This window comes from Corvus moneduloides, chromosome 16, assembly GCF_009650955.1.
Source record: "Corvus moneduloides isolate bCorMon1 chromosome 16, bCorMon1.pri, whole genome shotgun sequence".
NCBI lineage: Eukaryota > Metazoa > Chordata > Aves > Passeriformes > Corvidae > Corvus > Corvus moneduloides.
Window position 1 is genome coordinate 8,282,997 of NC_045491.1, and position 12,150 is coordinate 8,295,146.

At 43.0% G+C, this 12,150-nt stretch overlaps 1 protein-coding gene across 5 annotated transcripts in view; it reads left to right on the plus strand.

The window, feature by feature from the left end:
* Positions 1–12,150, plus strand: part of EPN2 (epsin 2) — a 54,559-nt gene that overhangs the window by 34,976 nt on the left and 7,433 nt on the right. For 3 of the 5 annotated variants that reach the window (XM_032125515.1, XM_032125514.1, XM_032125517.1), the window contains exons 3-6: positions 6,527–6,651; positions 8,024–8,116; positions 8,385–8,553; positions 11,095–11,268. In XM_032125515.1, the coding sequence (XP_031981406.1) occupies positions 6,527–6,651; positions 8,024–8,116; positions 8,385–8,553; positions 11,095–11,268 (561 nt within the window). The remainder of the gene's footprint in view (positions 1–6,526; positions 6,652–8,023; positions 8,117–8,384; positions 8,554–11,094; positions 11,269–12,150) is intronic. The other 2 variants (XM_032125516.1, XM_032125518.1) reach the window with 2 other exon arrangements.

Genomic DNA, 12,150 nt, shown 5'->3' on the forward strand with positions numbered 1-12,150 from the left:
AAAGAGATTGTATCCATTGTGTGTTCTTTTTTTTTTTTTTAATTATACCCTTCTTTTGTGCTGAAAATACGGATTCAGAAAAAAAAAAATCTGTAAAAGGAATGAAGTTCTGCTTCACTCCTGGGAAATACTCCCCTTAGAACATCCCTAAGATGCTGTTGCTGCTCTGTGTATTCTGGCAGAATTCTCTTTCATGCCTCTGAGCCTTTGAAGAAGAGATCAGAGACATTTAGATTTACCATCTACAGCATGAGATTTGCCTCTTCTAAGTGTCCATCCACCCTCTTTGCTAAATGTTTAGCACGCCTTCTTACCACGCAAATAGAAATAAAGTTGGGGAGAGTGGGAGAACCTTTTTGCCAGCACCCACCACTACAGGAAATGTTTCATCCCTCAGTGGTTTGCTCTCAGCACGTTTTACTCCTGTTCCTTCTAGACACGATGGGTGGGGGTTGTGGAATTCATTCCCCTTGCTTGAAGAATTTATGTTGGGTTATAAAATCTCGGGTTTTATGCCTTCTTGCAGAAGAGAGAGCTGAAAGAGTTTGGTAGTTCCTCCAGGGAGCAGTAACTTCCAGTGGATGCTGGATTGGGCGTGAGGGATCTCTCCCCTCTCCTCTCAGGGACTGAAAGTGCAATTTGGGCTAAGTCAGTGAAGCCTTTTTGGGTCAGTTTGTTGAGAGAGTTGAATCAGCTGCACTGCACAGACAGCACTGACTGAACCCTGCTCAAACTCCTGCTCCTCTCCAGCTTCCCAGCCTGTGTAGGTTTGGATGGGAACAATTGGATTTTTACTTGATGTTGAGCCAGAAGGGGTTTTCTTAAAGAGTTGCTGTTTTTTGTGTTCCACATTTATCCTTTGTGACAAAATAAAAGCAATATTGATACCCTGTGTAGTGTGAGAGAATTCAGGGTGGAAAAGGATCTCTTGACTGATGTCCAATCATGCCTCACTGCTGCTGGCAAGGGACTGGCAAATAAGGATATTTCCCCCTGTTTCCTTGTGAATATTTTCATTTCATCTCTAAAAATCCTAGAAACTGTGCAAAATGAAATGGTGCAACTTGATTGTTTTTAATAAAATCCTTTCCCCCAAAGCTTTGCCTTAATGGCTTTGTTGGCCCTGAAGATCTCTGTGCTTGGGTAATTCCAGGGAGCACATTATGGCATATGAATTGTAAAAGTATTTGTATTTTTTTTTCTACCCAGTCTCATAACCTGTAAATGGAAGCCAAGAGAGATATTAAAAAGCAAAAATAAAGCTCCTCCCAACCTCTATCTTGTCAGCAATTTCTGACATACTGGGAAAAATTGGTTTTATCTTCCACCTTTAAACCAGGAACAGTTAATATTCAGATTAGGAACTGTTAAATATTCCATAACAAAATGCATAATTTTTATTTAGTTTGGAAAATGTGCAAATTCTGTGGAGTTGCATCAAATCTGATAGCAGGTTTTATTTCACCTTAAGGAAATGTTCTTGTGTGGTGCTGAAAATAAACCTACTGGGGAGAGGAAGTGATACAAGATGGATATTTAAAATCTTTTGGAGCAATAGTCCCTCACTCCTAATCTGCCTCTGGGTCTAAATAATTGGGGTTTTGCCTGACATTTGTCACCCAGTTTCAAAAACTTCAGCCTCTTGTTCCTGGCCTTGTTTCATCTCCAGCTGCCAGTGACCACTTAAATAGGATTCTGGATTTATGGCTGCACGGGGAAAAGTAGGATGTTCCTAATTTAGACCTCTTAAGCCTGAGCTGGGATGCTGCTTCCAGCCTGGCAAACGCTGGTCGTGTTTTAAAACCAAGTTTACTGAGGCCATGCTTTTTAAGAGATCCAATCCTGTTATGCCCTGGCTGGGACATCCCAGTGTTATTTTGAGTTGTGCCCACATTCTTCCCTTTGTCCCTGTGCTCCAGGAGGGTTTGGGAAGCAGGGATGGGGTGGGATGGATGCCCTGATTTCAGTGACACAAGCACAGCTCGTTGTGACCTGATTTCAGCAGCACTGCCCGAGGTGGGCTCGGCTCGGGTTCATTGTACTCAGAGCCTGCTGGAGAGGAGATGAAGAAAGATGCACTGGAAAAGGCTTTTATGGATCTTGGGAAATGCCAAGTCTTTAACCTGAACCTGTAAAAATTCTGGGAGCAATTTGCTGTAGCTGAATTAATGAGTTTTAATATTTCAGTGATTATTCATGTTAAATTGACTCGTTATTTAAAACCAGTTGTGTGAAGCCTCAGCAAGTCTGTGTTCACTCATCTGTTTCAGTTTTGTCTCCCCTTTTGCTTGGAGTAGAAAATAATTCAGTGGAATTGCTATTTTGAGTTTGGCACAACAGAAAATTTATAAAATCCAGAATGGTTTGGGTTGGAAGGGACCTTAAAGCTCATCTTGTCCTGACCCCCTGCCATGGGCAAGCACACCTTCCACTGTCCCAGGTTGCTCCAGCTTCAAATATTCCAGGGATGGGGCAGCCACAGCTTCTCTGGGCACTCTGGTCCATTCAGAATGCTCCTGTTTTTAGAAGGTTTGGTTTTTATTTAATAATGATTTCTTTATCTTCTATCTTAGGGAATATAGGGAATATCATCTGGCAATGACTCTGGCTGAACAGTGTGGAGAATTCCCACAGTTTGAGGTGTTGAAGGAATGTGGCAGACTCCTGTCAGATGTCATTTGACAGCTTGATTAAATCCTCTCATCGTACATTTATTTTTCTGGTGCTGAGAGTGAAGGTGGGAGGTGCCACTGGTGTATCCAGACTCCTGTAGTGACACTGAATTATCCAACTGTGTCCATTCCCATGGGTGTAGGGATCACCTGAGAGGAAAATGCTCCCAACAAAACAAACCTGAAGGATTTGTTGAGTGTTAAATGAATTTCAGAAGTTCTCAGTCTGCTCAGTGCAATCAGAATCTGCAGGAAGGCTGAGCAGCTCCACCTTGTCACGTTCATCAGTGTTATCAATTCTCTTCTTGTACCTGAAAGATTCCTTATTTCCCAAGGGAAAGGTGGCTTACACAATTCCTTCTAGATTAAGCCTTGCCATCATTTGAGAGGCTGGATTGGCTTTTTAAAATTATCCAATCTTTATGTGAGTGGTCTTTCACTGGAAGAAAGGGAATTGATGTTGGTTTCTGAATCCTTAACCTTGATATTATTTTAATTTTTCAAGTCACTTTTGGTTTTGTCCACCTTTGTAGGTTCACTGATTGAGCGAGGAAGCAGCTTTTCTTTCTGAACAGATGTGACTGAGCAATGAATTCTGTTCTGTTCTTCCACCTGCAAATTAGAAAGCCTGACACTAAAGAAAAAAATCACAAATAACAAAACCAGCCCCAAAACCCAAGCACAGGCTTCAGAATGAAAATGCAGAGTCTGATTTTTATTATTAATGCAGGCTCTGCTCTCTGTGTCCTGTATTTCACTTTAACTCAGCCCGATCTATAGCCGGCTACAGAAGCCTTTTAATAGAGGCAAAATATAGGAAATTATCAATAGATGTGTCTGAGAGATGTCAGAGCCTGGCCCGGGCACAGATGGTAGAGCAGAATCCTGTTTTAGTGATTAATTGAGGCTGGAGATGATTTCCTTGCCGAGCAGCCGGGCCCGGTGCTCCCTGCAGGAGAAGATGGCCACACAGATTTGCTCCTGGGCAGTGTGGAGGGACTGGGATCTCCAAATTCCCAACAAAACAGGGCTTAGCAGGTCAGAATTGATCTATTGAATCCCATCTTACATAAACATCTGAGTTAACTGTCATGTGCTGGGGGATAAGGGATGCTTTGTGTGGCACCATCCTGTTACTAAGGCAATAACCTTTCTGCTGGATCCTGGGAATTCTAACCTTAGAGCAGGATGAGGCCTGTATGGAAGGGTGGTTGTAGGTCTGTGGGAATTTCAGATAAAACTTGTCAGGTTACTCCCAAGAACAGTGTTTTGAATTACCCTTAATCCTTTAAAAAAAAAAAAAGTGCTAGCAGCTCTTTAATGTAGATGGTTTTATAACACTGCAGAGGCTTACATGGAAAACAGCAACATTCCTATGGTTTGTTTTTTCACTGAGGCCCAAGGAAGAACTTCAAATGGACATTTTCCTCTTTTTTTTTAAAGTAAAAAGGAGCTGGAAATACCTTTTAGAGTTAACAAAAGCAAGTAGAATGAATTGCTGGAAACCCTAGAAGTGAGAAGAAGTAATCTGCATGTGTGTGACCCCGTATTATCCGTGTGGGGATCCCAGAGCCGCTGGCTGTTGGGATCTGCTGGGAGCTGTGAGCTCATGGAGCTCCCTGCCAAAGCAAAGGCAGCCCTTCCCATGCACTGCTGGGAGTGGAGAGCCAGGGAAAGGCTCGGAGTGGGGTGCAGTCCCTGCTTCTTCCAGCTTTTCTGGGCAGGAATGCAGCTGGGCAGTGTGTTCAGCAAGTCCTTTGTGTGGAAATGGGAGGAAGAGCAATGGAATTTAACCCATTTTGCATCATTTTAACGTCATTCTGCCATCAGGTTCTTAGTTGTTGTGGGATGCAGTTATGTGAGCGGAGATGGAAAAGCTGGGATGCAGGAAATGCAGGAAATCCCATTTCCCCCCACAGTTAAAAGCCCAGCAGGCCAGAAGGTTCCTCCCTGCTCCTAGTCCAGGTTGCCATCTGTTCTCAGGTGACTCTGCTGGTGTCCCATTTGTCCCAGGCTCTGTTTTTAAACCAGTTAGGACTCTTTCCTTCTCTAATCCCTGCTGGAAAACTGCTCTTCTCCATCTGTATCTCAAATCTATTTATGGCCCATTTATACCATTAATTCTTGCCCCTTTATCTGAAATAGTTTTTCTCTCTTGTATTTGCAAGCCTGAGGTATTTAACAACCATAAACTGCTCAATCTTCTTTTGGCAAGGATAAACATAAAACATTCTCTGAGCTCCAAAGGGAAATGTTTCCACCTCCATTCTGGTTTAAAACCATCCATTTTGGATTGGAATGATTACAATTAGTGCTAATTTATTACCTGTATTAGGTGAGTGGCTGGGAATTATCACATGCTTTAATCATCACATTTTTCATACGCTTTATTGGAGAGCCTGGCAGTGACTGTTGGAGCAGAGAGGACTCATCAACCAGGCTAAATTTAATTACTTTATATGAGAAAGTTTGAAAAAGTAATAGAATTGAGGTATGAGTAGCATCTTTGTTGAAGTAAGGTTGGCTTGAGAGCTTCAGGATCAGCACAATGTGGAAGAATCATTGTGGGTGGTAAATTAATTTGTGCCTTTAGAAGCACAGTGGGGTGGGATGGCACCTTGGGATGTGGTGGGAAGGAGGAAAGGTCATTCTTTGTTTATGGATAATCACCTTCCTTCTGGCCTGTAGGATGAGAAAGTTCCACTTGTTGTTCTGTGATGTCATTTTGGCCTGAACCTTAAGGAGAGAAAGACAAGACTGGGAAATGTTTGGAGGATTAAAGCAGTGATGAAAAAGTGGTTTTCAAACTGAGTTTGGCAATCTCATTTTCACATGCCCAGCTGACCTGGTAGGAGGAAACTTGATTTCTTGGAGCTTGACATGCTAGTTTGAAACATTCAGTTAAATGTATTAAATGTCAATATATATTTTGCCAAGCTAATCATCATTCCAGCCACTAAATACAAACTTCCTTGCCAAAGTGAGATAAAATTTCTGTGTGAATGATTTGGATGCTGAAGAATTGTCTGAGAGAGAGTGAGCACAAAATTGTTTAATTACTGTACAGTGCTAAACCTGCTAGTGGTGTAGGATGGGAATTTCACATGCTCCTGGAGTGAAAACATCACTAAAAGATGGTTTGTGTATTGAGAAATTGCATATTTTAGCTGTCAAGCTTGACTGTTCCTCGAGGACGAGTGGGGGAGATATCAGCTAATAGAAATCTTCCCCCAAAAAAACCCCAGCCAACCCCAGAAACCAAACAACACCCCCAACCCATTTACCAAACTCTTTTTTTAACAGAGAATGATCCTGTATTTGCGTAAATTTGGGGTCTGAATAGCTGGCTTGTTTGTCCCCGAGCCTGCTCAGCAGTTAAGAATAGTTCTTTATCTTCCCGTTAAGACTGTATTATTTTACAGAAAAGTGGGTGGTATCCAATTTTACCCTGATACTGGCCCACTCCCAGCAGATCCTTACTGACACTGGAAGATGTAAGAAATACCCACAAATGTTTTCTTCAACAATGAATTCTGTATGTTTTTAAGTCAGTGTCCTGCCCCTGGAGCTCTGATACACTCAGGGTATGTCCAGCATGAGCTGGGGTACTTCTTGGTATCACAGCCCCACAAAAAGCCTTTGTTTTCCAGGAATATTTTTCCCTTAAAGCAACTGAACTGTCTTGCAGAGCTAAATTATCCTGGCCTGTCCCCCTCCCCCTTGGCAGGAGCTTCATCTCTTGACCCTGAGGGAGCTTTGAGACCGAACATGTGCAAACGGGGTGCAGGAGCCGAACCTGAGCCCTCTTTTTGCTGTTTGCTGTGCTGAATGTGCTGGGTTTTGTCTCCCAACAGCGACATCCCCTCGAGTCTCCTCGGAGCTCGAGCAGGCCCGGCCTCAGACGAGCGGGGAAGAGGAGCTGCAGCTGCAGCTGGCGCTGGCCATGAGCCGGGAGGTGGCGGAGCAGGTCGGTGCCCGTGTAGGTTTTCCAAAGTGTCCATGCTTTGAGACTTGAGATTGCAATCCTGGTTTGTTGGTTTGGTTTTTTTCACTGGCAGCTTGGCTTTGCTCCAGGTGGAATAAGGGGAGTGAGAAAGGCCATTTTGGAAGATGTTGCTCTTGTGTGATTTTTTTTTTTTTTTTTTTATTCTTTTTATTCTTTAAATCTCTTTTTAAAGTAACTTCAGCCTCCGAGCTGTTGAGACTAGTGGAAGATGACAGTCACTTTGCAAGAAGACTTTGTGTGGGAGGATGTTAATCATCACATTACTGAAGATGTTTTCAGTTAGGAAGAGCTGAAAACATGACTGGTCCTGAAAACCTTCATTAATGTCAGTGAATTCTGATTCCAGTGGAATTTGGAATGGTCTGTTTCTTTTGGTGGGAGTGTCTGGAACAGGAGGGTGACCTGACACAAAGTACCAGAATATATAAAAAAACTTGGTTTAAAGTAAATTGACTCCTGATCTATCACCTGGGTTATGTTACTGTGCTAATTCTTAGGAGCTTCATTCTGAATTTGGAGTAAATGTGATTAAAATTATTGTGTTTCATATACAACGAAGTTGAATCTCAGCTCTGAGTGAAAATTCAAGTCAGCCATGCTGAGTGCCTGTAATATTTTAGAGGCTTCCTGTGACAACTTAGTTTACAGCTGTATGTTAAGCATGAGTGCTTGGAAAGGGAAACTATCACCCAGTAAACTTTATCATTATTGGGCAATAAAGGGAATGAAAATATAAATCAGAATGTAAGCATTTGAAGTAGCTTCAAAAATGACAAGGGAAATAGCAGCTGGGGGATTAGTCAACTTCAGAGAGACATGATGCAAGCAAAGATATTTAAAGTAGTTGAATGTGGCATAAACATTGTAGTTACAGATGTTTAAACCTTCACATTACACATGGAGTTGGCAAGACTCGATTCCCTTGGTGGATCTTGCACCAGTGTGGAGGGAAGTGAACAAAAGCTAGGGAAATTTAAGTTTAGTTCCCTACAACCTTCAGTGGTGATTTGAATACTGAAAAACCATTACGGTAATTTAAAAATGGGTTGTTCACGTGAAGTTCCGTGGTGTTTCTAACTGAATTTTGGAAAGAATGTTTCATGAGGAATAAAACAACACCGGGGTAAATTCCAATCAGCGAACTGGATGTTGTTGTGATCACAGGGCCAGGGTGCTCCTGAGGCAAGAATCACAGGAAAACGCCTTTACCTCATTTGTGTTATGTCGAAATTGCAGCCAAAACATCCCCCTGTGGTGCACAGGGTGGCAGGGTTGGAGCCCTGGAGGGAGCAGCAGCTCAGTGCAGGCTCATGGTCTATATCACCAGTGTTGATTTCCTTTGCAGGAGGAGCGCCTCAGACGCGGAGACGATCTGAGATTACAGATGGCTCTGGAGGAGAGTCGCAGAGACACAATTAAAATTCCCAAAAAGAAGGAGGTAGTGCCTTCGCCTAAGAAATTCCCGGTTATGCTGCCAAAAGCTGAAATACAGTAACACAAACTAGCTTAATACTGAGCTCTTTTATGCTTTTGGGTTTGCTGTGTTGTATAGCTTAAAGCTTCTTCCATGTGGGTTAAATTTGGAACTACTAGTCAATGCAGGTGTGTAAAAGGAAAAAAAAAAAAAATTGCTTCTTCACTCTCACGGGTTTGTACTTCAGCCTGCCAATGCTCTTGAGTAAAGCTCAGCTTCTTCCTGCCCTCAGCACACCACTTTGTTGGACCTGATGGATGCCCTGCCCTCCTCGGCACCGGCCCCGCCCAAAACGGAGCCCTGGGGACCTGCTGCTGCTGCTGCTGCTGCTGCGAACCAAACGGATCCCTGGGGAGGATCCACAGCTGCAGCCCCTGCCTCTGACCCGTGGCAATCATTTGGTAAGAGAACACTGCCAGCAGCAATGGGATTTAAAAGGTTTTGCTTTTTAACGTTGAGCATTTCAAAGTTCCTCAGTGTCCAGCTTGTGTGTTAGTCCATTTTGAGTGATTCCACTAAATCCCTCAACTCATTCCCAAGCAGAAACCAATGGAAGTTGCACTCTTTTTAAGCAGTTGGGTTTTTGTGTGTGCAGTTTGAATCCTAAGAAACAGGAGAGTGGCACTTCTGTTGTCTTTGTACAGCAAAACCAACTTGTCTCTCACAGGGAGGATGCTTGTGTTTCACTGCTGGTTGTGTCCAGTGCCATGGGTTTAGACTCTTCCCAGAATTTCATACTTAGGCAGGGTGCTGAGCTTAGGAAAGCCATAGATCTGAATTATCACGTCCTTAATTGCTCCTAGAGTATTGTGATGTGTTTGTGTATGGTCAGAACCAAAAGGATTAAATTCTTTAAATATAGATTTTTATAGCAGACAAAAGAATTCAGGTTTTAAATATTCACTGTTCCATAGGATTTTGATGCTAAATCCACGGAGTATTTCTGAATGGAAAGATGCAGTGTTTCACATTTTAAAGAGCAACTAAGCCAAATTTTTGTGTGTTTCTTTTGTGTGTGTTGCTGCCTGTCTGCTGGGCTGGTGTCTGGGTCAGCCAAAGCCTGTCCAAGGAGTTACTCCTTTGATAAGAAAGTGGATGGTTCTTCACACTTGGAACTGGAGCTGGATCTATTTTTTTGTTGGGATTTTTGACTTTTTTAAAGGGCAGGGAGTTTCTGTGCAAATGGAAGCTTTTCCATGAAGATTGACAGCTTTGCTCTGTCAGTTCTGCTTCAGGCTGGTGATTCTACAACCTCTACTCTAAAGTGCTTCAAAGTTATTTGTATTCCACACACCACCATCAGATTCCTGAGGAAAAACTGGAAGTTTAATAATGAAATGCCTTGTTTGGTTTTTTTCCCCTGCTCATGATGGCATTAAATGCACCTACAAAGCTCCTGGGCCAACTGCCAGGTCATCATTCCAAGTGTTTTTGTTTTTTTTTTTTTGTGATAAGACACCTGTTTTTTTTTGGTGATAAGAACTGAGAAAAAGCCCAAATTTTGGGCCCTAAGGCCGTGCAGTTTATTTTTGCATGGTTAAAACCAACCAAAATCCGTGTTCCTCACATCTCCTGCCTGATGTGTCATCCTCTGACAGGATTTTCCTTGTACCAGTTCCAGCTGTAGTGTTTCCTCAGTGCTTCCCAGCTTTCTTATACCACAGCACAAGCCCTGCTTCCAGCCTGCTGGATTCTCCTAGGGAGAGTCTCGAAGATGCAATGAATTTGCTGATAAAAGAGTGACTCGTGAAACTGCATTTCCCAAATCCTGCCAGCGCTGTGGTGTTTCACTGGAGCTCCTGGAAGCTCCGGGAAGGGATCTTCCCAAGCGCTCTCATTTCAGGTGCTCCCTTTAGGACAGAAAGGACATTTTGGGAAGCTGCTGTTGATGGGAAATGCTGTCATTAGTGTGGCATTGCTCCTAACTCAGCACTGGGGGCAGATAAAGGAAATGTAAGTACTGGTGTGGGAATAGTGGGGCTTCCTTGGAGAGTTTTGGCATTTCCTGCTCCGGAGCTCTAGCGGCCACGTGCCTGCTGATGAAACAAAACCCAAAATTCCAGTTGGAATTTGTGCCACTGTGTGCAGCATGTGCTTGGTTTACAGGAATATTGGGGTGCTGGGGGGTTGAGTGGAGTTTTAAAAGCTAAAATAATTCTCAGTTGTAACTTGAAATCCGCAGGATATTAAAAATAAGAGTTGTTACATGTGGATGATTCTGTCCTGCTCTTGGGTTATAAAAATCCTCATTTGGGAATTAAACCTTTGGTGATTGGATTTGTAGGAATGAAGAGTTGTCAGCATCTTCCAGTAAAAATGAGAGCCCTGAACATACAGGCTTTGTGTTAAAAAAATAAAGGGGTATCAGTGGGCAGCTTAGATGTGTGTCAGGAGTTCTTAGAAATGGGAATAAAAAGGCACAGCTGGCTCAGGGAAGCTGATTGTATTTTTATAAAATAGCAGTATGGTTAAAAGAGTTGGAAAACATTTCCTTTGAATCTTACAGATTCCTTTGTCCAAGGGTTAATGTTGTGTGTCTCGTACCTTTTACCTTTGGGCTTTTTATAAACTCACTTTCCCCTGAGTTCATAAATAGACCCTGTGATTTAGGTCACCTCCAGCCAGGGATTGTCACTTGTGGTGGCAATGTCAGTAATAAAGGCAAGTTTATTTTCTTGTTGGAAGTGCAGGTATTTGTATTCAGGTTCAGAGAGGGGAATTGTTTATTCCTGTGCCTTGCTCAGAATCTCCTGGTGCTCGTTGTTGCTCAGAGTGTGTGACACAAATGGTGGGAGTTCCCAGTGTTCCTGGTGCTGAACTGCTGCTCCCATTTATGCTCAGGATTAATTGGGAGTACAGGCTCCTGAGAGGGGGCAATCTCCAAGGAAAGCTTTCCAAAGGGAAGCTGGACTCACTGCTCTTCCTGCTGATTCTTCTTGCAGGTGCCAAACCAGCTGCTTCTGTTGACCCTTGGGCAGCACCAGCAGGATCCACAGCTCAGCCTCTGTCCAAAAATGTGGACCCTTGGGCTCCTGCTCAGCCATCTTCTACTGCAGCAAAATCTTCTGTGGATCCTTGGGGATCAGCACCTGCAAACAAACCTCTCTCTACTTCTGGTGAGCAACGGTCTCATCCCATATCCATGTTATTTCAGTAATGAGGAGAAGTCCAAATGATTTTCTTGCATTGTGTGGTTCAAAGAAGCTGAACAATTGGCAGAACTGGTGTGCAAAATAAAAGGGAGTTGTAATAACCAGCAGGAAAAAGAAATTTAAATGTAATTATTCTGACTTAGAGCTCTGAATTTGTGGTGCTGCTTCGTGCTCTGTCCCTTACGTGTCTCTTCCTGGTATTTGTGGCTTCCTGCTGAGCACTTGGGACTGCTGCTGCTCTTGGGTTTTATCTTTAATTGGACAAGGACTTAATTTCTGGCAATGAATGATACTCTAATTTAACCTTTCCTTATGATGAATAGCTCTGCAGATGGATGTCTCTGCAGATGCAGATTGACAGGTTGAGCAGCTCGGAGGAGACTTCCAGAGGTGCAAATGAAGGTTTGTTCCTTCAGACTGAGGGTGTGAAACCCTCCCGGAGCCCTGGTAAAGATGCAGAAGGTGCTGCTGTAATTGTCTGTTCATGCTCTGTAACTAATGCAACCTTGATGAGTGTTAATACCTGGCATTTTCATATTGGCACCGTGGCTAAAAGCATCCAAAATGCATTTTCTGCTCGTCATTCATCCTGGTACACAACAGACAAAGGAATCTGAGTGCTGCAAAAAGTTGTCTCAGCAGTTTTTCCCTGGGCAAAGGGCAGTAGCTGGAGCAGTGTGAAATGAGCCTTTAACTGTGGTGGCTCTTTGTTCTTGATAAATATTGGTTTTATATTCAATCTTCACTCCTTCTCTTGGAGTTTGTCATCTTGTGCTCTTTTTGCTTGAAATGCGTTGAAGGTTAAAATTAAATTAAATTAAGAAAACATTTCAGCTCATTAAAACC